The sequence below is a fragment of the Sminthopsis crassicaudata genome, chromosome 1 (genome assembly GCF_048593235.1).
Source record: "Sminthopsis crassicaudata isolate SCR6 chromosome 1, ASM4859323v1, whole genome shotgun sequence".
In the NCBI taxonomy this organism is placed as follows: domain Eukaryota; kingdom Metazoa; phylum Chordata; class Mammalia; order Dasyuromorphia; family Dasyuridae; genus Sminthopsis; species Sminthopsis crassicaudata.
This window is the reverse complement of record NC_133617.1, coordinates 590,788,181-590,815,286: the sequence shown is the minus strand read 5'-3', so window position 1 is coordinate 590,815,286 and position 27,106 is coordinate 590,788,181. Positions and strand designations below refer to the sequence as shown.

General features: G+C 33.7%; 1 protein-coding gene across 3 annotated transcripts in view; it reads right to left on the bottom strand.

Annotated features, from left to right (window-relative positions):
* CENPK (centromere protein K) overlaps positions 1-27,084 on the bottom strand; it is a 37,670-nt gene extending 10,586 nt beyond the window's left edge. For 2 of the 3 annotated variants that reach the window (XM_074282403.1, XM_074282404.1), the window contains exons 1-4: positions 26,996-27,084; positions 23,934-24,072; positions 20,612-20,668; positions 15,481-15,553 (exon numbers count right to left, since the gene is read on the bottom strand). In XM_074282403.1, the coding sequence (XP_074138504.1) occupies positions 15,481-15,553; positions 20,612-20,668; positions 23,934-24,050 (247 nt within the window). In that variant the 5' untranslated portion in view covers positions 24,051-24,072; positions 26,996-27,084. Of the gene's footprint in view, positions 1-15,480; positions 15,554-20,611; positions 20,669-23,933; positions 24,073-26,967 lie in introns of all 3 variants that reach the window. The other variant, XM_074282402.1, reaches the window with a different exon arrangement.
* Between the last annotated feature and the right edge of the window lie 22 nt (positions 27,085-27,106).

Sequence of the window (27,106 nt, the reverse complement as noted above, 5' to 3'; positions counted from 1 at the left end):
TATCAATTTAAAAAAAAAAAAAAAGAGGCCTGAAAAAAGATCACTATACTGAAGAGTTGAGATGGCTCATAACCTTAGAAAAAGCAGTTTTAGTCATGTAGTGAGGCTAAAAATCAACTTGCCCAGAGAATTGAATGAATGAAGATGAAATTACTTTCTAGGAAATTGGTATTTAAGAGAGAGGTAAGAGGATTAACATGTTTTTAAGAACAGGAAAGGAAAATATGGATAGGATGAGACTGAATATGAGAAAGATAAAAAGATTGATGAGATAAGATCCCTGAAGAAAAAAGACAGAATCATAAGCACAAGGAGAGGGTTGGTCTTGGTAAGAAGTAGTGTGGTAATGCTTCTTTCCTAGACTAGAATGGGTAATGATAAAGAGTTCTGAGATATGGAATAGGTAAGATAGGTAATACACAAATTAAGATAGGTAAAGATAAAAAAAAAAAAAAAGACTCAATTTTCTAATTAAGAAATGAGGATATCTATTAAAGGAAGCAGGGCTGGAGTAGGAGTGGATCCTATACAAAATCTGAGAAAAATGATAAAAGTTTGGAAAGCCTCGTGGAAAGTATGAAACAAACAGGGAGAATTAAAAAGACTGCCAATATAGTACTGAACACCCAAATGACATAAGATAATATGAACTTTCTTTTTTTTTTTTTTTATTCATTTTTCCAAATTATCCCCTCCCTCCCTCCACTCCCTCCCCCCGATGGCAGGTAATCCCATACATTTTACATGTGTTACAATATAACCTAGATACAATATATGTGTGTAAATACCATTTTCTTGTTGCACATTAATTATTAGCTTCCGAAGGTATAAGTAACCTGGGGTAGATAGACAGTAGTGCTAACAATTTACATTCGCTTCCCAGTGTTCCTTCTCTGGGTGTAGTTATTTCTGTCCATCATTGATCAACTGGAAGTGAGTTGGATCTTCTTTATGTTGAAGATTTCCACTTCCATCAGAATACATCCTCATACAGTATTGTTGTTGAAGTGTATAGTGATCTTCTGGTTCTGCTCATTTCACTCAGCAACAGTTGATTTAAGTCTCTCCAAGCCTCTCTGTATTCCTCCTGCTGGTCATTTCTTACAGAGCAATAATATTCCATAACCTTCATATACCACAATTTACCCAACCATTCTCCAATTGATGGACATCCATTCAACTTCCAGTTTCTAGCTACAACAAAAAGAGCTGCCACAAACATTTTGGCACATACAGGTCCCTTTCCACTCTTTAGTATTTCTTTGGGATATAATCCCAATAACAGCAATGCTGGGTCAAAGGGTATGCACAGTTTGACAACTTTTTGGGCATAGTTCCAAATTGCTCTCCAGAATGGCTGGATTCTTTCACAACTCCACCAACAATGTATCAGTGTCCCAGTTTTCCCACATCCCCTCCAACATTCATCATTATTTGTTCCTGTCATTTTAGCCAATCTGACAGGTGTGTAGTGGTATCTCAGAGTTGTCTTAATTTGCATTTCTCTGATCAGTAGTGATTTGGAACACTCTTTCATATGAGTGGAAATAGTTTCAATTTCATCAAGATAATGTGAATTTTCAATGGACCTGGTAGCACAGTTCTATAACTTCCCTTATCTGTAATCAGAATACCATAAAAAAAATGTTTATAATGCAGAAGGATGTATAGAGATTCTGGGAGATCCTAATATAACTCTAACAATTCTACACTATACATACAACTAAAAAGACTACTGGTAATTTTACCTATAGTGGTACAAAGTTTGGAAAGCTCATCCAGAAAATTGGAACACTAAATACTATGTTTGGGAGGGACTGATGCTACTTTATTTATTTTTTTAATTATACATTTTTATTTACAAAACATATGCATGGGTAATTTTTCAACACTGTACTACTGGGCTTATATCCCAAAGAAATTTTAAAGAAGGGAAAGGGACCTGTATGTGCAAGAATGTTTGTGGCAGCCCTCTTTGTAGTGGCCAGAAACTGGAAACTGAATGGATGCCCATCAATTGGAGAATGGCTGAATAAATTGTGGCATATGAATATTATGGAATATTATTGTTCTGTAAGAAATGTCCAGCAGGATGATTTCAGAAAGGCCTGGAGAGATTTATATGAACTGATACTGAGTGAAATGAGCAGGACCAGGGATCATTACATACATTATATATGTGATGATCAATTCTATTTTTGTCCACCTGCATTTTTTATTTCCTTCACAGGCTAATTGTACTCTATTTCAAAATCTGATTCTTTTTGTACAGCAAAATAACTGTTTGGACATGTATACATATATTGTATTTAATTTATACTTTAACATATTTAACATGTATTGGTCAACCTGCCATTTGAAGGAGGGGATAGGTGGAAGGAGGGGAAAAATTGGAACAAAAGATTTGACAATTGTCAATGCTGTAAAATTACCCATGCATATATCTGGTAAATAAAAAGCCATAATAATAAAAAAAATAGAATCCAAAAAAATTTTTTTTTTCAACACTGACCCTTGCAAAAACCTTCTGTTCCAACTTTTCCCCTTCTTCCCCCAACTCTCTCCCCTAGATGGCAGGTAGTCTAATACACGTTAAATATGTTACAGTATATGTTAAATCCAATATATGTATATATATTTATACAATTATCTGCTACACAAGAAAAATTGGATATAGAAAGTAAAAACAAACAAACAAACAAACAAACAAACAAACCTGAGAAGGAAAACAAAAATGCAAGCAAACAACAACAGAAAGAGTGGAAATGCTATGTTATGGTCCACACTAATTTCCCATAGTTCTCTCTCTGGGTGTAACTGATTCTCTTTATTACTGAACAATTGGAACCGATTTGAATTAAATCTCATTTGTTATTAAACTGATTTGATTTGTTATTATTAAAATTGATTTGAATTAAAATTGATTTGTTAAAGAGAGCCACATCCATCAGAATTGATTATCACATAATCTTGTTGCCAAGTATCTCCTGGTTCTGCTCATTTCACTAGCATCAATTCATGTAAGTCTCTCCAAGCCTCTCTGAAATCATCCTGCTGGTCATTTCTTATAGAACAATAATATTTCATTACATTCATATACCACAATTTATTCAGTCATTCTCCAATTGATGGGCATCCATTCAATTTCCAATTTCTAGCCACTACAAAAATGGTTGCCACAAACATTTTTGCACACGTGGGTTCTTTTCCCTTCTTTAAGATCTCTGGGATACAAGCCTAGTAGAAACACTGCTGGATCAAAGGGTGAATACAGTTTTATAACTTTTTGAGCATAGTTCTAAATTGCTCTCCAGAATGGTTGGATTCATTCACAATTCCATCAATAATGTATCAGTGTCAGTTTTCTCACATCTCCTCCAACATTCATCATTTATCTTTTCCTGTTATCTTAGTCAATCTGAGAGTTGTGTAGTGGTATCTCAGCATTGTCTTAATTTGCATTTCTCTGATCAATGATGATTTGGAGCGCCTTTTCATATGACTAGAAAGTTTCAATTTCTTCATCTGAAAATCGTCTGTTCATATCTTTCGACTATTTATCAACTGGAGAATGGCTTGATTTCTTATAAATTTGAGTCAATTCTCTATTTTGGAAATGGGGTCTTTATCAGAACCTTTGAATCTTAAAATGTTTTCCCAGTTTACTACTTTCCTTCTAATCTTGTTTGCATTAGTTTTATTTGTATAAAACCTTTTTAACTTTAATATAATCAAAATTTTCTATTTTGTGATGAATAATGACCTCTAGTTCTTTTTTGGTAACAAATTCCTTCCTTCTCCACAGGTCTGAGAGGTAAACTATCCTATGTTCTTTTAATTTATAATCACATTCTTTATGTCTAGATCATGAACCCATTTTGACCTTATCTTGGTATACGGTTTTAAGTATAGATTAATGCCTAGTTTCTGCCACATTAGTTTCCAATTTTCCCATCAGTTTTTGTCAAATACTGAGTTCTTATCCCAAAAGCTAAGGTCTTTGGATTTGTCAAACACTAGATTGCTATAGTTATTGACTATTTTGTCCTATGAACACTATCCTATTGTCTTATATAATTTGGCCTATTCCACTGATCAACTAGTCTATTTCTTAACCAGTACCAAATGGTTTTGATGACCTCTGCTTTATAATATAGTTTTACATCTGGTACAGCTAGGCCATCTGCATTTGATTTTTAATTAGTTCCCTTGAAATTCTTGATCAATTTTGTTCTTCCAGATGAATTTTGTTATTTTTTCTAGGTCAGTAAAATAGTTTCTTAGGAGTTTGATTGGTATAGCACTAAATAAATAATTAGTTTAGGTAGTATTGTCATCTTTATTATATTCACTCGATATATCCAGGAGCACTTAATATTTTTCCAATAGTTTAGATCTGACTTTATTTGTGTGGAAAGTATTTTGTAGTTTTGCTCATAGTTCCTGACTTTCCCTTGGCAGATAGATTCCCAAATATTTTATACTATCAGCAGTTATTTTAAATAGAATTTCTCTTTGTATCTCTTGCTATTGGATTTTGTTAGTAATGAATAAAAATACTGATTTATGTGGATTTATTTTGTATCCTGCAACTTTGCTAAAGTTGTGGATTATTTCTAATAGCTTTTTAATAGATTCTCTGAGGTTCTCTAAGTATACCATCATAGCATCTGCAAAGAGCGATAATTTGGTTTCCTCATTACCTACTCTAATTTGTTTAATCTCTTTTTCATCTCATTGTCAAAGCCAGCATTTCTAATATAATACTGAATGGTAGTGGTGATAGTGGGCAACCTTATTATACTCCTGATCTTATTGGGAATGGTTCCAGTTTATCCCCATTACATATGATACTTACTAATGGTTTTAAATATATGCTCCTGATTATTTTAAGGAATAGTCCATTTATTCATATACTCTCAAGTGTTTTTAGTAGGAATGGATGTTGGATTTTGTCAAATCCTTTTTCTGCATCTATTGAGATGATCATATGGTTTTTGTTAATTTGGTTATTGATATAGGCGATTATGCTAATAGTTTTCCTAATATTGAAGCAGCTCTGCATTCCTGGTATAAATCCTACTTGGTCATGGTGTATTATCCCGGGGATGATTTTCTGTAATCTTATTGCTAATAATATATTTAAGATTTTTGTATCAATATTCATTAGGGAGATTGGTCTATAATTTTCTTTCTCTGTTTTCATTCTACTTGGTTTAGCTATTAGAACCATGTCTTTGTCGTAAAAGGAATTTGGTAGGACTCCTTCATTCCCTTTTTTTCAAATAGTTTATATAGTATTGGGGTTAATTGTTCTTTTAAATGTTTGGTAGAATTCACATGTAAATCCATCTGATCCTGGGGATTTTTTCTTATGGAGTTGATTAATAGCTTGTTCTATTTCTTTTTCTGAAATGGGACTATTTAAGCAATTTACTTCCTCCTCTGTTAATCTGAGCAACCTATATTTTTGGAGGTAGTCATCCATTTCACTTAGGTTATCAAATTTATTGGCATAAAGTTGGGCGAAATAACTACTGATTATTGCTCTAGTGGAAATTTCTCCCTTTTCATTTTTAAGACTTACAATTTGATTTTCCTCTTTCCTTTTTCTAATCAAATTTACCAAAGGTTTATCTATTTTGTTGGGTTTTTTTCATAAAACCAACTCTTAGTTTTATTAATTCAATAGTTGTTGGTTTTTTTACTTTCAATTTTATTAATCTCTCATTTTTAGAAATTTCAAGTTTAGTATTTGATTGGGGGTTTTTAATTTGCTCTCATTCTAGCTTTTTTAGTTGCAAGTCCAATTTATTGATCTTCTCTTTCTCTTATTTTATGCAAGTAAGCCACAAGAGATATAAAATTTCCCCTTATTACCACTTTGGCTGCATTCCACAAATTCTGGTATGTTGTCTCATTATTGTCATTCTTTTGGATGGAATTATTGTGTCTTATGATTTGCTGCTTCACTCTTTAGGATGAGATTATTTAGTTTCCAACTACTTTTTGGTCTATTTTCCCCTGGCTTTTTATTGAATGTAGTTTTTTTTTTTTTTTTTTAATTGCATTATGATCTGAAAAGAATGCATTTACTATTTCTGCCTTTCTGCAATAGATTTTGAGGTCTTTATGTCCTAATATTATGGTCAATTTTTGTATAGGTTCCATGAACTACCAAGAAGTATACTCCTTTCTGTCTCCATTCAGTTTTCTCCAAAGATTTATCATACTTAACTTTTCTAGTATTCTTTTTATCTCCTTAACTTCTTATTTTATGGTTTGATTTATCTAGTTCTGAGAGTGCAAGGTTGAGATTTCCCACTATTATAGTTTTGCTGTCTATTTCTTCTTGCAGCTCTCTTAACTTCTCCTTTAGGAATCTAGATGCTATACCACTTGGTGCATATATGTTTAGTATTGATATGGCTATGCTACCCTTTAGCAAAATATAGTTTCCTTCCTTATTTCTTTTAATTAGATCAATTTTTGCTTTTGCTTGATCTGAGATCAGGATGGCTACCCCTGCTTTTTTTTTTTTTTTTTTTTTTTTACTTTACCTGAAGCATAATAGATTCTGCTCCAGCCTTTACTCTGTATGTATCACCCTGCTTTAAATGTGTTTCCAGTAAACAACGTATTGTAGAATTCTGGCTTTTAATCCAGTCTGCTATACACCTCTACTTATGGGAGAGTTCACCACATTCACATTTATGGTTAAAACTGATAATTCTGTATTTCCTGCCATCTTATTATCCCCAGATTATACTTTTCTCTTTTTTTTCCCCTTATCCTCCTCCCCAGTATTTAACTTATGGGCACCATTTGCCTCAAGTAGTCCTCCCCCTTAGAGCTGCTCCCTCTTTCTTATATCTTTCCCCTACTATTTCTGTATTCCTTTCTATTTACCCTACTCCTTCCTTTTTTGCTTTTTCCCTCCCACTTTTCAACAAGGTGAGAAGTTTCTCTGTAAACCAAAAAGTCTAATATTTTCTCTTTGAGCCAAGTCTGATGAGAGTAAGGTTCACACAATGTTCATCCCCCTTCTTTTCCTCAGATACAAAAGGTTTCCTTTGCCTCTTTGTGGGATGTGATTTCCCTCTTTTTACCTCCACTTTTCCCTTTTTCTGGTACAATCCCCTTTCCACCTCTAGTTCCTTTTTATATATCCAAATTATGCATGCAGTCTCTATGCATACTTATAACAGAAATACAGTTCTCAAGAGTTTTTACCTTTTTATGCTTCTTGAGTCCTATATTTGGAGGTAAAAATTTTTGTTTAGCTCTTTTTTTTTTTTTTTTTCCCACCAGAAATAAATGGAATTCACCTGTTTCACTGAATGCCCATCTTCTTCCCTGGAAGAAAATGCTCAGTTTAATGGGGTAGTTTACTCTCGGCTGCTTTCCAAATTCCTTTGCATTTTGGAATATTAGATTCTAGGCCCTTTGTTCCTTTAAGGTGGAAACTGCTAGATCTTGAGTAATCCTTATTGTGGCTCCTCAGTATTTGGTTTTTTTCCTGGCTGTAATATTTTTTTCCTTGGTATGATAGTTCTGAAATTTAGCCACAGTATTTCTTGCAGTTTTAATTTTGGGGTCTCTTTCAGGAGGTGTTCAATGAATTCTTTCATTGGCTATTTTACTTTCTGATTCTATGACATCTGGGCAGTTCTCTTTGATGATTTCCTGAAAAACTGTGCCTAGCTTCTTTTTTTTTTCATCATGATTTCCCGGGAGTCCAATAATCCTTAAATTATCTCTCCTAGATCTATTTTCCAGGTTTGTTGTTTTCCCAAGTAGATATTTAACTTTTTTTTTTCTATTTTTTCATATTTTTGGTTTTGCTTGACTGATTCTTGATGTCTCATCTAGTCATTCATTTCCATTTATTCAGTTCTGTTTTTTAATGAATTATTTTCTTAATTTACTTTTACTTCTTTTTATATTTGTCCAATTGAGTTTTTAAATGAGTTGTTTTGTTCTATGGAATTTTTTTCCATTTCACAAAATTTTTTTAAGAAGTTATTTTCTTTTTCCAGTTCACAAATTCTGTTTTCCTGGGAGTTCTTTACCTTTTCCAGTTCATATATTCTGTTTTTCAGGGAGTTGTTTTCTTTTTCCAATTTATCTTTTAATGAATTATATGCTTTTTCCAAACCCTCTTTCCAAGTTTTCCTTTCCTTTCCCCATTTTTTTCTTTTAGCTCTCTTTTAAGATCTTTTTGAAATTTCTTCTAGGAGAGCCTTGCTTGTGGGGACCAGGTTATATTACCCTTTGGGGCTTCATCTGGAGACAATCTGCTTTTAGTCTCCTCAGAGTTTGAAATCTGTTCTTCTCATTTACTATAGAAGCCATCTATAGTTAGAGCTTGCTTTGCCTTTTTACTCATTTTTTAAAAAAAAGTTGGAATCTGCTTTTAGGACACGGAAGTTCTAAGCTTCCTCTACAGACACCCAGAAGTGGCCACAGCTGTGCTGGGATCATGCTGAGTCACTTTTGGTGCTGGATGGGTGTGGCCAGGTCCAGTGAGACTCCAGCGCTTTGGGGTACACTCTTTACCTTTTGTGTTTGTGTTAGATGTTATAAAACATCCTGCTGTTTTACTGCTCTCTGTTGATCTATTGGCTTGCAACCAAGGCAGAGTAGCCAAAACTGTGGTAGAATATTCCCCATGGATTCTCCGCCGGGGAGATCACTCCCCACCCCCAGTTTGCTTAGTATGCACTGATCTCTATGCTCTGACTCCCTGCCTGCACCTAGCCCCCTCCTGTGCACATGCCCAATCAAAACAGACTTTTTCTGGCAATCTTCAAAAGTATCTTCTGCTGGTAATTTGCTGCACTCCCAATATTTATGGATTCTACCAGTCAAGCACTATTTCAGAGACTGGATTTTGTCATTAGCGTTAGGGTAATAGCACATGTCCTCTCCACCATCTTGGCTCCACCCCAACTAATGCTACTTTAAAAAGAGGATAGGAAAAGGGATTGGAACTGTAATTTTACTGCTATAGGGAACTCCTAGTTTCTGCTCATTTCTCTTTTCATCAGTTAATGTTAAGTCTTTTCAGGCTTTTCTGAAACCATCCTGCTCAATATTTTTTACAGCACATTAGTATTCCATCACAATCATACCACAACTCTTTTAGCCATTCTCCAATTGATGGGCATTCCCTTAATTTCCAATCCTTTGCCACCACAAAATGAGCTGATATAATAATTTTTAAAAGTCCTTCTGTTTTTCTCTCTTTGGAGGTATGGACTCAAAATATATATTGGGTCAAAGGACATACATAGTTTTATAGTGCTTTAGGCATAGTTCCAAATTGCTGTTCAGAATGGTTGGATCAGTTTGAAATAGATCTAAAGTGAAAGGATGCATCGTACTCTAACTAGTATTTGGATAGCAGTTTTCTTTCTATTGAGAAGGCCTCAACTGTATGAAAAATAATGAATTGTAAAAGTAATACTGCTGACTTATAAGTTTGTCTAAATTTTGCCTGATAAATAACATTTTTAAGATGAAGTAATTTATGGGCAAGAGATGCCTTTTTATATGTTAGACTATTTTAATGAAGAAATCAAGAAACTAAAGATATTTTTACACAAATTCAAAGTGATAATGTTCTAAATTCCCAGAGAATGCTTGTGTGGGATTTCCAAACTTCAAGAGCTCTCAACAAGAGAAGCACCTTCCTCATTATAGGAAAAGAATTCATGTCAATAGGAACTATTTAGGAGCAAAATCTCGAAAGATTTCATGCCCAAAATAAAAATAGGCAGGGTCTTTGTATAGTTGCTGGATTGTGTTCTTGGATAGATTTTCCAAATGGGGCAATTACTGGCCGGATTTGGGGTTTTGACAGAGTTACTTTTGGAATTTGTGATCTGAATTTCTAACCTGTCAGAATGGTCATTATGAAGGATGCTGGCAAATTCACAGGTGGATTGGCAAATCTGCTGAGGGAGAGTGCCAAAGTAGGAACAACTATAGAAGTTGTCGCCAAAATAAGTCGCCAAAAATAACAAAAATAAAATAGCAGGACAAAAAGGATTATAATATAAATTGTTTTTGAATTTAAACTCTAAACTCACTGTGCTTTGATAGTGTCATGCACTTAGTAAGCATTAAATGAATTTTGGATTGGAAAAAAGAAAAATCAAGCCTTAATTATTCATGACAATAAAAGGAAAACAAACAGGTCAGAAGAGAATTTAATATCTCATTTTAACAGACTAGAAGCTTCACAGGAACTGTCCTCAATATGCAACAATCATGACTCCTCCTCCTCCCTTGCTGTCCTAATATGTACATTCTCCTTTTTTTGCTATATCTAAACATCAGTTTGTTTGATATAAGAGTTTAAAGTTTCACATCATTGATTGTAAACTCATACATAGATTGTAAACTCTGAGGACAGCAAGTATACTCTACTAAACTTTGTTTATTTTATTAAACTATCATTACTCTATTAATTTTGTAAATAAATAAATGAATGAAAAACATTTATGTGGAATCCTGAAAATTACATTAGTTACAAACAGAAAAGTGGAGATGGTTCCTGTTCTTACATCCTAAGGGAGAAATACTACATAACAGCAATAAGTTAAAAAGAAATATTCCAGGGTTCTTAGGATATTTAAAAGCAAGAGATAGTAAATCCTCTTTTTATGCCACTTCTAGTGGCAAAACCATGTTTCTAATGCTGAAACATTTGATGGTCTCAAGGTATTTTTTTTTTTTTGGTAGATCTTTAGTAACTATTGCTCCTGAGGAGGTTCTGTGGATTCTAACACTTGCAGATACAAACGATAGGTGGTCTCTCCATGGAGGATGTTTCTCAGTTTGATGGCTTTGGAGGCTGGGCTAGAAGCAGAACTTGTGTTTGGGATGAAGAGTATGATATCCTTCTCAAGGTTCCTTAGCTTATTTTTCCATGGTTTCTTCATGGTTTTTTCCATGGTTTCCATGGAAGCTGGTCATTGGTTGGGTTGCTAACAAGGAACCCAATTTCACAGTGACTGCTCAATAATGATGTAGAACCTGGACTAGAAGCAGGGCAAATAGCCTGGGGAGCATATAACTCTACCTAGGTCTCTCATAATATATAGCAAAATATATAGCCTATGAGTAGCAAACCATGTATGTGTCCCTAAACCAGTCTTGTTTTGCATAAAACCAAAGTAACTATAATTAATATTATTTTTCTATGTGTACTTAAAAATCTTCTGATTTATTCTGATGGAGCTATAACTTTAAAGATAAAGATATTGCCTTCTAGAAGTGCAGATAACAATATATACATGCTTTCTCATTCATATCTTCCCATAAATGCAAAAAAGAGAGTCTTCATAAATTTGCTGAGGGCCTCCTTCTGGATCTCTTGATATTGCATAGATAAAAATGCAGCTGTCCAATTACTACTAATTTTGTCATTTAAGCAACTCATCTCCTTTTCTGGTCACACATCTCTCTACTGCCATCTTTTTGTGCTGCTGCTTTCCCAGAATTCTTCATTGTTAATATATTGTAGAACACTATGTGTCTGTTTCCATTGCTCTGTGTTCCACAATTCTGCCATAGAGCTTAAACAGAATAATACTAATAGTAAAAATATGGGTCTTTTTTCAGGAAGTAGGTTATAATCATTAAAGTCCCAAAGGCTCTTTCTCCTATTCAATTCTGGGCCCAGTTCACTGTACATCTAAAAAGGATGTCCAGAATATGTATTGATGGGCCAATTGTACAGACTGTCCAATCAAATACTTATCATAGTGGGTAACAGACATTCTTTATCTATTAACCCCTGTGGATAGTTAGGCTGAATTATTTTGAGAATGGATCTCATTTAAGAGGCTTTATCATGCTCTGGTGCTTTATGCATAATATCATTTGAAACAAAGAGTTATCTGGAGGACTTCATCATTTATAGGAAATTCTTCTATTTAAAGTCTGTATAGACATACTCCAGGAAATATCTCCAATTTAATGTTTTGCTTGATATTATCAGAGAGTTTAAGGGTATACTATTGATACACCTTTCAAGGAATTTTGTACAATTTTGACATTTGCAGGGGAGATAACTTACAGTAAGAGGATGGCAATTTGTTTATCAAATTAAATGCTTTTTTAGTGTCAAAAAGCAATAAGCACAATGAAGTTGTAGTCGGCAACTTTTTCTCAACTATGATTTTAAAGATGTAATCTGTTGTAGAATAAGATTTTTGAAAGCCTATTTATTCTTTCTCTTATAATAATCAAGAATTCCCTCTTCTTGTAAAGAATATTCAAAAATTTTATAGCAATGGAAAAGTAGCCATACAGATTAATAGTTGAGACCTTCTTGGTTGCCTTTTTGTTGCAGCAATAGTCTGAGATTTTTTCCCCCCAATTATTTGGAATTCTAACCTCTTTTTCAGATGATGTTCAATTCTTCTTTAACTAGCACAAACTTAATCTTGATTGCCCTCCCCATCTTTTATGTTCTATAATGCTAGTTTCTATTTCATCATTCAGCAAATCAGAGATTGTAATCATAGAGTCTAATAAAGCCTAATAATAAAAAAGTTTGCTACCAAAATCCCAACAGATTTTTTCTGATTTTTATTTGCTTATTATTCTTCCAGTTTTATATTTAGGGTGACCATTCTTTCAGTAAACTTGTTTTGCCCTCTACTGTTTTTTACTATTTTAGAAGAGAATACTGCTGAAAACTTTACTCCATCCTCCTCCATAAAGTTTTATAAATGAGAATCTATCTTCACTTCACAAAGAAAACCAATTGTTTCTTGGCTGAAGTGTTGGTCTCACCACTGTGGTAGCTAATTTTATTTGGTTACATTTCTTTGATAGATAATGTGATTACATTGATGTCTACTATTTTTCAAGGAGATTTCATTTTGGAGATAATAGTCTTGAGGTCTACAAAATATGAAAAATGTATACTTTTAAAAATAAATTTTCTATTTTAAACTGAATTAAGCAATATTGCTTTGTTATAACAGTTCTCTATATACATGAGAAACTATCATCTTCATTGCACTAGAGAATATATTTGGGGCAACAAATTCCAACCCTTCTAAATTAAATCAATTACAAAAAGAAAAGTTGGGAGAATCCCTTCAGGTACAAGATAAGATGCTTGACTTTCCTTGTATCAGATGAGGTGTTGCATGGCTCCACTGGAACATGGAAGTATTAACTTCTTGCCTACTTTGTAAAGTATTGCCTCACCAGCTTAATTTATGAAGGAAAACTCATTATGAATTTCTACAAATCAGAAGCTCTTATTTTAAAGGTTTCTTTGTCCTTGACAGACTAGAAATTCATACCAATGGCAGCTAACCACTAGAAAATTACAGCCCACAGGACCATTAGGAGCCACTCAGGAAAAGTATGGTCTCAATTCTTATTTTGTTTTATAAATTTTTAAAAAGATGAAAAAAATTAGAGGCTCAAAATAAACTTATAATCTACCCAACGCTCCATTGCCATGAAATACAAAATAGTAATGACTATTATACAGAAAATACCCTTTTCAGAAATGATGTACATAATCTATTAGTCATTCTATAATTTTAATTATATGTAATTTGAGCTACAATTAAAATATATAACTTTAAAACTAAAAGGAACTTTAGAAATCAGGAAAATGTGTGGGAAAAAAAAACCCCCACCAAGTTTCATTTATTTCATTTAGTGATTTCTAGCTTTTTTGGTTTAGAGATCTTGTTCCAAAAATGAGATAAAAACAAAACAAAACAAAATAAAACAAAAAAAGAAACAAACAAACAAACAAAAACAGCCTGAGTTGATGCCACTAGAAAATCAGGGGACTAAATTATATGATCTTTGTGGTTACTTTCAGTTCTATTTTATGAAGTTACAAGCTCATAGGGAAAATTTTTTTTTTTTAATTAGAAAATCAACTTGATTTTAGATACAGAAAATGATACACACACACATATAAGAATGTGTATACATATATACACACAAATGTTTTAGATCTATATATATTATATTTAGATAAAAGGAGGGGAGAGAATGAGTCAGACAGTAAGGCATAGAAAGAATATCAAAGTTATAGAAAGACATTTTCATGAAATGCTACATTATTTTCACAAATACATAGATTTATATACATACACATTTTAAAATGGGATATCACCTCTTGGCACTTGCCCACAGTCCAAATAAAATAAGACTGGCTATTTTTTCACATCAACATATTCCTTTTTTGACTCAGGAGTATGTGAATTAAACAATTTTTCTCTTCTCAGTAGGCCCTGGATTATTCTTTATTTAAAATGAAAATAATGATGCGTTAGCTTAATTCAAAGGAGGTCAGTAATGATTTCTGGTAATTCTCTTGTTATCATCAATTTACCTACTAGTCCTGTGAATAGATATGTGATCTCATACGATGTGGGTATCCTATCCAATGATGCAGATCACAATCCATTTAAGCCTATTCATCCTGTGTTTTTTGTCCCTAGATTCCAGTAACTTCATCACAAAGGATTCACTAACACAATGAGTGTTAGTTTGCCTCATGACAAAGATATCAATACAGCATATATTATGTCCATTGGTTATCCATTGTTCTCCCTCATAAGTAGCTCATTTTTTATCATATCTTTTGATAACACTCTTTACATCACTTCTTTCTCATAATTCCTTTATTGTAATGAAATGCAGCTCATTCATATCCAACATGCAAATCTGATATCCCTTGGGTAATTCTCAACTTCAATTTTTCAATGATGGGACAGCCACACAACACTGCTGAAAAATACTGGTGCTAAAAAGATAGTAATTTGTTTCAGGGGAAGATCTGGGGTCATTGTGGTTGTTGTTCATTCATGTCTGCCTCTTCATGATCCCATGATTCCATTTGGGGTTCTCTTGGCAAAAGTACTGAAGGAGTTTTTCCTTGTCTATTTCCTTCTGGGGTCATTTAAACAATTTAAATTTCCCAAGAGAGTTTAGTCTAGTTTTTTCCACTTTTTAAATAATGGCCTATCTGCCTATCTATAACAGGACCTCTCTGGGATGTTGTGTGTCCTTTGAACAAACTCTACAGATTACCCATGCAATTAACATCATAGGTTGAACAATAGTCAATTTTTAAACACTTAATTTTTATGAGTGCATAAGTAAGGCAAATCCTCTGTAGCATGATTAGAAGTCTCATTTAGGAAATTCCATGATACTCTAGTGCTTAACACAATTGTCACAATGTCACCTGCAAACAGAAGCATCTGAAAGACCTTAACATATCCTTCTACTTGAACTTTATCCTGGACCTCTGTTATAGCAGCAAACATCTACAATTGAACATATATCTATTTTATGTCTCATTTTTTAATAGCAATCAGGTTCATAAGTATACTTATATCTATTATATCTTACAAGAAAAATACACATACCTGTTATCAATCTTATTGAATATAAAAAAGGAATCATGTAAAACATTCTTACTGTCAGGAGTTCTTTCCAGCCATTGATTATATTCTGCTGTTAGACTCTTTAATCGCATCATTAATAATGTTAGCTACAAAAAAAAGTTAAAAAAAAAAAAAAGGCAAAATAAAATTTAGGCTGAAATTTAGAAAAAAGCCATTTCATGAGGATAAATAAAAAAATTATGCAATAAAGCATCATTTATTTTAAATATAGAAATGATACAAAATACCTAGCTTTGAAATAGCCAGTGAAATCACACAAAATAACCCTAAAATAGAATTTTGAGTTTAACCACTGTAATCAGCAGTCCACTCACAGAATTGAAACCCAGTGCTGAAAAATGATATATAAAAACAAAATCAAGAAAGCATGAGAAATGGTAAAATATGACATTCTAAAAGCTAATATCCTGTTGCTATATCAGTAGATTTTCTTTATCTATATCATTGAAATAAAATGAAAACTAGAACAAATTTGATTCTTGCCAACATTTTTAAAAAGCCAATTTGCTAGTAAAGTTCTTGGAAACAAACTGGTATTTAAGTACAAGATGTACTGAAAATAGCAACACATTCCACAACAGTCTGCACCAACAGCTTGGCTTTTGTTTAACTGAAGAATTCCAAATCAGCTATGCTATCAAAGCAGTGGCCAACTTCATGTGTTAAAAAGACACTTTGGGGGGTAAACAATATGCTTAAAATAGCTTTTTTCCTTTCTGTAGCTATAACCTTTTCAGTAGTCACAAGACTAGGATGGAGTTGGAAGGAACTTTTGTTATCACCTAAATCTAAATTACTCATTTTACAGATGAGGAAACTGAGGTACTAAAAAAGTTATGTGACTGAAAAAAAATCACATGGTAGTAAATAGCAGAAATTTGAACAGAAGCTCTGGATCCAAATTCATAGCTTTCCATTATAGCATGCTGCCATTTTTCTAAAAAGACTCCAGTGTACCTTGTGCTTTATAAAGCCTTAAATTAAAACAAAAACAATCAACAGAAAAAGAAAAACATGAAGGCAGCTAGATGGCTCAATAGAGATAGCACCAGCCCTGAAGTCAGGAGTACTTGAACGCAAATCCAACCTTAGACACTTAACACTTACTAGCTGTATGACTCTGGACAATCACCTAACCCCAAATGCCTTGCAAAAAAACAAAACCAAAAACATTAAAATCACCCAATAGTGCTTTCATTATAAAAAGGAAAAGTAAGTCATCATTCTATGAAAAGTTATATGGGAAAGAAGGAAAACATAAAACAAAAACCGTGTAACTGCTGAGACCAATTACTTTTAAAGGATAAGAAAACTGTTGTGTTATATTTCTCCTAAAAGTACCATCACTTCATCTCTGATTATCCAAATGGTCAAGCAATCTATAACACTGATAACTTATTTGTATAAAGCCCCTTGAAAGTATTCTTTGGGATATTTCATATTTCCTACAAAAATGAATAAAATTAGATGATATTTAAGATTGGTTCCCTAAATTTCATAAAAATCATAGATACAAAGCTAGAAGAGGCCTCAAAGACCAATTAGTCCAAACTCTTCAACTTAAAATTGAGGAAACTAAGGCCCTGGCGGGTTAAAAGACTTGCTCAAGATCACACAGTTGGTAAGTATTAAAGGTGATATAATTTGAACTCAGGTCCTCTAACTCTATAGCTATTTCTTTACACATTGCATGATGGAAAACAGGAAAAAAGTGCCAGGTAACTAAAAAACCCTTTTAATAACTAAATTCCAAGAAAGTGTAATCAATTAGTATTTCTGGAAGCTTTAATCAATAAATCAGCAAGCATGTAATTATTTTTATTCATTCATTCATTTATTTGCCTGTTTATCTATCTATCTATCTATCTATCTATTTACCATGTGCCAAGTATTAAGGAAACAAACAAAAAAGCAAAAATGATCTTATATTCTAATAGAGGAGGCAACATATATAGATGAACACATACAAGATAAATATAAAGTAGACAGAAAACAGTCCTAGAGAGAATGGCACTTACAGGAAGAGGTAGTCCTTAAACCATCTTAAAGGAAGCCATAAAGTTGAAGAGTTTGGGGAGGATTATAAAGCATTCAAGCATGAGAACCGGCTAATATAAAGCTAATATAAAGAGACAAGGTAATATAAAGCTAATATATTTACTGGGATAAAGAGTAATAATATAAAGAGCGCTATGTTCAAGAAACAGAAAGTAGGCCAGTATGGTCAAACCACAGAATGCATAGAAGGGAGTAAAATGTTTAAAAGACTAGAACAAGAAGAGATCAAGCTGTGAAGACCTTTAAATTCCAAATACAGAAATTAACACTTTTCATTATGGAAATGACAGGGAGTAATTTGAAATTTACAGAATTGGGGGGAGGGGAAAAGAAGAATAATAGGTGGCGCAGTGGATAGAGCACCAGCCCTGAATTCAGGAGGACCAGAGTTCAAATCTGATCTCAGACACTTAACACTTCCTAGCTGTGTGATCCTGGGCAAGTCACTTAACCCCAGCCTCAGAAAAAGGAAAAAAAAAAAAAAGAACATAGTTATATTTGCATTTTAGGAAATAACTTGGCAACAATGTGGAAGCTTGAAGAAGAATGTCCAGGTAAAGAGAAGAGTTCAGATAAAGGCAAGATGTGATGAAGAAGAGGAACCATGTAAAAGAAAGAAACCACAAGATTTGGCAAAGATTGAATATTTGGGATAATGGAGAGAGAGAAGCTGATGATGACACCCAGGATGCAGGATACTTGTAATTTAGTGTTTTGGAAATTTCTTCATATACTGAAACTTACAGGGGGGAGAGAGGGAAAACTTTCCCATCTCTACCTTACATCTATTCCTAAAGAGAATACATTAATCCAATTTATCAGTCTGAATTCTACCAAGAGAAATTAATTTTGTAGTACATCATAAGTACATCATAAATGTATGAAGTCCAAATGAAAATAAAGTAAGCAAACTATTTTATAAACTTTTTAACTACTTCTGCATTTGTAGAATACAATGATAACAGATTCAGAAAAATAATCCTCAAATAGTGTAAGGATCCTGAAAAATAATTTTAAAAATCCAGGCACTACCACAAATACAAACACCTGATTCAAAAACATCTTACGCAGATAAATTCTAGTTTTATATATATTGCCATCCTCCTCACCAGTTCCCCCAAACCAGCCAAGAAATTAAACTGGGCCAAGAGTACTATAGACACAATAGTCTCTTCTCTTTCAGCGAAATCTTACAAATACTACTTTTCCTTCTTTATCTCATTATTGGATAATTAAAATTTTTGGCCTAGCACATGGGTCTCTCAGCTCTAAGTATGCATACCTTATATTTCTGTACACACATACACACACACACACACACACACACACACACACACACACACAAGTATATAGTTTAGGGCTGGAAAAGACATTAAAATCACCTTTTTTGTCTACCTCATTTTACAAATGAAGAATCTCAGGCTCAGAAACTTGCCCAGGCTCATATAACTACCATGCCAAAGCCTTAAGTTATTAATTCTAATAATTGATGAATAATCTCTACATGAAAAAAGTAAACAAACCCAAATTTTATTGGCAAAGTACTTAATGTACTACTTTGAAACTGTAAGCACAGATATTAAATAATTTTTTTTCAAAAAGCAAATCTTTCTCTGTAAAGTGAATAATATGGAAAACCCTCTAAATTTATTTTCATAAAGATACAACCATATCTTAAAGATATTCCACTAGTCCCTACTATGTGGAATTTTCAAAACTAACAACATCAACAACTAGAACACCCATTCAATAAACATGCTGAATAAAATAATTTACTAAATTAATTTGTGAAATACTGTCTATATATTTTATCTTTTTTTTTTTCTTTTTCTTTTTTTTTTTTTTTTTTTGAGGCTGGGGTTAAGTGACTTGCCCAGGGTCACACAGCTAGGAAGTGTTAAGTGTCTGAGACCAGATCTGAACTCGGGTCCTCCTGAATTCAAGGCTGGTGCTCTATTCACTGCGCCACCTAGCTGCCCTATTTTATCTTTTAGCATATGACTTTCTTAAACAAAACTTTTAAAAAGCTCTTAATTATAAAAGAAAATTAGGTTGATCAGAAATAGAAAACAATCAGTTTCTTCCTTTAAGTATTCCTTTATGCTGATGCTGATATGAATAAAACATTTTTCCTTTTATGTCATTAAAGTTAAAAATTTCATCACTGGCTTAAAGTAATAATGAAAATAGAAATATATTTTTTTAAGCTCATCAAGGCAATTGTTTTCTTCTCAAAATTTCCTAATTACATCATTAGGAAAATGAACATTATCCTAAGATACCTAAATGCTCATAAGTTTTTTGACTTTATTGTTTTGATATATATAGGTTAAGTCTATTTTTATTTCAGGCCTAGGCCACACTGTAGCAATTAATGGAGCTTCATTCACATTTTGCCAGAGCAAGATAAAAAAAAAAAAAATGCATGTATGTTTTCCAAGTTTTAAATGATCTCTTAAATTATTTTCTACATCTTAAATTCAGGCAATGTTTTATTTTAAATATGCTCATAGTTATATCTAGAATAATAAAAAAAAAAACTACATTTTGGTAATGTTCTTAAAGAAGAACTGTACAGCCACTTGTTTCCATGAAAGCAATTTTAATTTCAACATACACAATACTCCATTTTCAAAATAAAAATTACCATTAGCAAAATGTACTCAGCTTTTTGATGAGGCTGGAGCATGAAATTTTTCATCTGGTAAATGTTGTTGTCAAATAGGTGATTTGAGGTAGTTACTACATTGACACAAAACATGTTATGCTCTTTTGAGAGCTAACTGTAGCCAAAAAATTCACTATCTCCCTTTGTCCAAATTAAGCTATAGTAGATCTTCCAATGAAAGATATATAGTCAGTACATCACCAAAGCCTGTTTTCAAAGGCTTTTCAACTTGGAAGAGTTTGGATTCTGTTGATATTAGTCTTTGATAACCTAATATAACCTTTAGTCAGACATGAAAATGATACAATTTTAGGTTATTTTTGAAAATCATGCTAAAAATCATATACACAATTTACTTTTCTAAAACAATTAATAATTTCTACTTTCTTATAAGAGAAAAAAAAAGAGTGAGGCATACCTGAGCATCAGAACAGTTAAGTCTTTCACCTTCAGCAAGTGTTATCTCCTGCTGATACTTAATTAAAAGAGAAAAAGAAAATAAATTACATGTTTATATTTAACATATATTGGTCAGCCTGCCATCTGAGGGAGAGGGTGGAGAGAAGGAGGGGAAAAATTGGAACAAAAGGTTTGGCAATGGTCAATGCTGTAAAATTACATGCATATATATGTATCTGGTAAATAAAAAGCCATATTGAAAAATAAATGAAAAATAAATAAATTACATGTTATATGAAGCACAAATACTTCCAAGTTAATTTAATATCCATAAAAATAATATTATTGATTGCAATATTAAAGATAGGGATAAGAATGATTTCATGACAGAGAAGGATCTTTAGGATAAGGAAATTCTTTCTACCAATGCAGGCTTGTACCTACACTGTAATTTATATTCTTAGAGAGTAGCATAGGACACTGAGAGATTATATGACAATCACACAGACAACATATGTCAGGGGCTAGACTTGAACCCTTCTTAGCTCAGGCTGATCTCTAACAATTATACCAGGGTCCAAGAATCCAAAACTTTCCTTGCGAAGAAATAGTTCTAATACAGCTAAATGAAATATGCCAAAAGTAGACAAATTCACAGAAGTCAGAAATAGAGATTACACTGAAATGAAGAAGAGGCAGCAAGGAAAAAGAAAATCAACTTGGAGAATATCAAAAATAGCTCAATAACTGGAGAGAGGAAATAAAATTAAGATAATTCTGAATTATACAAGCTAGATAAACAAAGAAAAGGACTAAGAAAAATAAGATGTTATATAGGCTTTTCATATTGATTTATCTGTCAGAGAGATTAAAAACTTTAAAAAAACTTTTTTTTAAAAAAGGCAAGAAAAAGTCAATGACTGGCAACACAAAACTATATCATTATTTTGTGTATTTTTCAACAATTCTAAAGCTTGTCTCTCTAGCGTATATACTTATCATTTCCTTATCTTTTCCTAAATTTCCATTTCTCCTACTTTCAAATTCACTTGCACAAGCATGTCTATAACAAATACATTCACTAAAAAAACAAAACAAAAGAAAACCTGGCACATAGAAAGGGAAGACAATCTATACCTAAATTATTTATTGAATTTAACTTGGATCTATCATTTTAATCTTTTAGGTGCATTGTAACATTTGTGCCTGGAGGTACTTTGTGTTTTTCTTATTTGGAGTACTTCTGACTATACCTGGCACCTTGTTCCAGGTCTTTGAGGAGTTATAAATTCTAATTCTGTCATTCATGATATTAGGTATCCTTTCCAATTTTATGCCAATGAAAATCTTTATTCAAGCTATAAATAAAGTGCTTACCAAGAATAAGCCAAGAACCCTTTATTAGCAGATGACTATTAATAAGTTCTCTCTGGATAAATAGCTATTCAACCATCCATGAATTATTGTTCCTAATGCTTAAAAAAAAAAAAAAAAAAAAGATTCCTCCCCCAAGGCAATTAACATAAAATTTTATGATCTATCTTTCTCAACATATGAAGACAACAACATCTAGTATATGGAACTCAAGATTTGTAAAATGCTTTTCATGTGTTTTCTTTTTTGGTCTTCACCACAACTCTAGGAAATTGTACTGTTATGCCCCACTTTACAAATAAAGAAACTGAAGTTGAGCTGAACAAAGCTAAACAGCTTACTTAGGGTCACATAGAGAGGAAATGTTTGAGGCAGAAACTGAACTCAGGTCTTCCTGACTCCCAAATACAAAGTTCCGTTCATTGTGCCTAAATTATATAAGGCATGAAATACATTATAAAGAAGGAATTATTTTACTTAAAATGGAAATATAGGAAGTACCTGCTTTAATGATAGTGTGTTCCTAGAAATCATGTCATAAAGTAGATTCTGTATACTTACTATAAACTGTTGCCTTAAGAGTCAATGGAAAAGACTGATACTTATTAATGTCAAAGATGCAAAGTGGCAAAATGTGTCAAATGGTGAGAAGTGGTTTCTTCTGCTTTTTTACAGTCATAGGACATTTTTTTTCTTTTCTTTTTCTTTTTTGTGAAGCAATTAGAATTAAGTGACTTGTCCAGAGTCACATCCTACTGACTGCCATCTATCTGCCCCCACCATTTTTTCTTTTCTTTTTTTTTTATTTATACCTTTTTATTTACAAGATATATGCATGAGTAATTTTTCAGCATTGACAATTGGCAAGCCTTTTATTCCAATTTTTCCCCTCCCATCCCTTCCCTCATATGGCACAGGTTGGCCAATAGATGTTAAATATGTTAAAGTATAAATTAAATACAATATATGTATACATGTCCAAACAGTTATTTTGCTGTACAAAAACAATCAGACTTTGAAGTAGTCTACAATTAGCCTATGAAGGAAATCAAAAAATGCAGGCAGAAAAAAAAAGGGGGATTGGGAATTCTATGTAGTGGTTCATAATCATCTCTCAGAGTTCTTTTGCTGGGTGTTGCTGGTTCAGTTCATTAGTGCTCTATTGGAACTGATTTGGTTTATCTCATTGTTGAAGATGGCCATGTCCATCAGAATTGATCATCATATAGTAATGTTGTTGAAGTATACAATGATCTCCTGGTCCTGCTCATTTCCCTCAGCATCAGTTCATGTAAATCTCTCCAGACCTTTCTGAAATCATCCTGTTGGTCATTTCTTACAAAACAATAATATTCCATAATATTCATATACTACAATTTATTCAGCTATTCTCCAATTTTTGGGCATCCACTTAGTTTCCAGTTGCTGGCCACTTGTACAAAGGAGGCCCCCAGCATTTTTTTAAAGAGCCATTAAAAACATTTATCTTTATACAGTAACAATCCTCCTACCCCCAAAAAAAGTCATCATTGAGAATCTTGCAAACACTACAGAACAGACACAAAGATTTCCATTGAGAAAATAAATTTTTCTTCTTAAAGAAAATATCAATTTTTCAAAAACTTTGAACTGATACTAGAAAGAATGGGTTGGTTTAAAAAATAAACAAATAACTGTGTGAGCAACTAGCTTATTTCCGAGGCTGTATCATACACAAAAATAGGTATATTTAGCACAAGGTTGTGTTCTTCTGACCAAATCAAAAATATGTACCTGACACATACTGTTTATTATATAACGTTTTAAAAAGATTTTTTAAAAGTACTTATAAATATCACAAATAAATTCTAAGAGTGCCATTAGGGACTTGTTAGTTTACACTTTGTTGGCCTCCCCCTTCCCCAATTCCCATAGTTAAATTTTATGCAAATTAATTTGGTATATCTAGTCTATTTCTTGGTACTTACTTTTTCCATTTGTTTCCACAATTCTTCACATTCTTCAATAATTCTGTCTTTCCTATCCATAACATATACTTTATCCAGAATATCATCTGTCATTAGACTTTGTTGATTTACTGCCATATCTTGATATTAGTCTCTTTATCTATCAACAAGTAAAACCGAAGTCAGAAATGGCAGGACATAACATACCTAACAGTTGTATATTGTTTTTTTTTTCCCAAAGTGTTTCAATACATTCAACATTAATAATAATATCTTTTTAGTTATTAGGTTTAACCTAATCTTATGTCCCTAAATTGTTATCTTTCTCCCCAACCTCTTCTCTCTTCCAAATTTTTCCATTATCATCCAAGGTACCACCATCCTCCCATCATCCAGACTTGAAATTAGTGTCATCCTCAGCTTCTCACTCTCACTTGGCCACATGTCTAATTTGTTGCCAAATTGTAACATTTCTAAGTCTCAGCATATCTTATATATTCCCTTCTCTCACTGATATGTCAAAATTCTAGTTCAAGCCATCAATCATCTCATTGCTAGACAAATGTAACTTTGCCCATTCCACTCAACTGTCAATCCGATATTTCAAAACAGGCCTACCCTACCCAATGAAATCTAGAAACTTTTATCTGCAGGATCATATATTAGCTCCTTTAACTTTTAACTTTTTATAACCTGTCCCCTTTCCAAGTTCCTTAAATATAACCCCTCTCCACATTCACTATAATTAGCAACAATGGACTGCCTGCAGTTGCTTGAACTTGAATGCCATCTCTCATTTGTGCCAGTTATCCCTTCTGCTTGGAATGCTTAGTTCTCTCATCTCCATCTCATTTCCTGGCTTTCTTCAATTTCCTGCCCCAAATTTTACTTTTCCAGTGCCTTCTACTTACTCTGAATATATCTTTTTTGGGGGGGAGGGGAGCCTGGGGCAACTGAGGTTAAGTAACTTGCCTAGGGTCACACAGCTAGGAAGTGTTAAGTGTCTGAGATCAAATTTGAACTCAGGTCCTCATGACTTCAGGGTTGGTGCTCTATCCATTGAACCAACTAGCTGCCCCTACTCTGAATATATCTTGCATGTACCTAATTTTTAAAATGTTGTCTCATCTATTAGTGTGTTGAAAGCAAAAACTACTTTTGTATTTCTTTTAATTCCTACCACTTTGCATTGTGCCTGACACACAGTATTTAATGAATGTTTATTGACAAAACGCAACAGAGAAGCAATAGGAAAGATGCATCTTTATCTTCTACTTCACTTGAGCACTTTAGTCTGGTTAACATTCATGGACAACTTAGTGCTGCTCTGAATTGCCTACCTCCAATCAAATACCACTAAAAGAACCCAGCAAGCCCAAATAAATATATATACACCGATATTTCATATATTTTAAATAGAAGGCAGATATACAAGAAAATAACTTCTATACCAGAAGGATATAAAGGTGAGCCAAAAAAATAGGCAGCAAAAAGGTCAGTGAAGAAATCATGGGATATTGTTATTATTACCATTTAATTTATACTCTCTTCAATTCCTATTAAGTTTTAAGGGCCAAAGGAAGAGATTTGTAAGGTAAATTTGAAAGGATTTTGTGAATGATAAGCAATAATGCTAATTCCAAACTTTCAAGCCTATGTTACTGGTGAAGCTGCAATCACAGACCGGAATGGGCTCTTTGGAGGCTGACCTATCTGCTTTAATGTATTAGTAACTATACTACCTAACCCAGAAGTATATGGGATTATCAACCAATTCACATTTAGTAAGCATCTACTATATGCAAGGCGCTATTCTAAGCACTGGGGACTAGGTTAGATGGGGAACAGGGATTGAGGCATTTTTAATAATAATTTGTAGTACATAACAATATTGTTTTACCACTACTCATGATGCAATGCAAAGACTGCTGGATTTGTCAGAGGCTCAAGGTCCAGCTCTCCAGTACCTATGTGTCCTTGGAACAAGCCACCTAACCTCAGTTAACTAGTTATTCTGTGAAATGATACTGTCAGAAGACCCTTTTAGTTCTTAATTTGTAACCTACCTATCAAGCCCTGAGCTCTCTGTTGACCTCCAGTGTGCATTCCTTCTTTGCAAACTTCTCTGACAGCAGAAGGCACCACCATCCTCTCAGATCAGACAGATTCAAAATCTAGGTGGCAACTCTGTCTCTTCTCCCCTCGCCATATTCAATCTATTGTAAACTGCTGCTGATTTTAACTTCATAGTATCTCTCCTATGCAAGTTTTTTTCTCCTTGGACACTGCCATCCCCCTAAAGCAGGGACACATCATCTCATGCTTCTCTCAAATCTCTCCTAAAGGAAGTCTTTTCCACCCCTTCATTCTAATGCCTTCCCCATATGGAGACTAATTCACGCACAAAGTTGTCTGAACGACTTTGTCTCCCATTAAACTAAGGAAGAGCTACTGCTTTGCCTTTTTCCCTCCCAATCGTAGCATCTGGCGGCTGGGTGGCGCCTGGAGTCTGAGGACTCCCTTTGAGTTCATACACTACCTGTATGACCCTGGGCAAGTCACTTGACCCTGTTTACCTCAGTTTGCTCATCTGTAAAATGAGCTGGAAAAGTGATAAATCATTCCTGTCGGACGACTGAATATAATAGGCTTTAAGTGTTTATAGATTAACGGATCTATGATCTACGACGCCCTCCCCCAAGCAGGGGGAGGGGCGGTTTAAGTTACTACAGCGCCATCTTACTGTCAGAGCAACTACAGGTCGACTTGGTTAATAGCTGGCTCAGAATTACTAGAAAAGATTTGAATCCAGGTTTTCCCAGCCCATAACTACCATTCGGGACGGACCAATCTTAAAAGATTCAGCCATCTCCATGCCCAACTAAGCTCTGCACTAAAAGGCCTGTGCTCAGCCTCCCCTGCAGATGGAGGTGGGGAAGAAGCCCCATCCCGGCCGGAGAGGGAAATCGAGTCCCTTTCGCTCGCGACAAAATCCTCAAAATGCCTTTCTGGACTCTCCCCTAGGGCTGCCGCCCGCCAGGAACTCGATATGTACCTCCCCATTCCCCTCATCGATTCCGCACCTGGAGGAGAGCGCTACCGGTTACCGGTCCTCAGAGCCCAAGCGCGCGCGCTGCTCGGTGATTGGCCGCCACGCGGATCCCACGCCAGCCAATCCCGAAAAGGAAGACTGT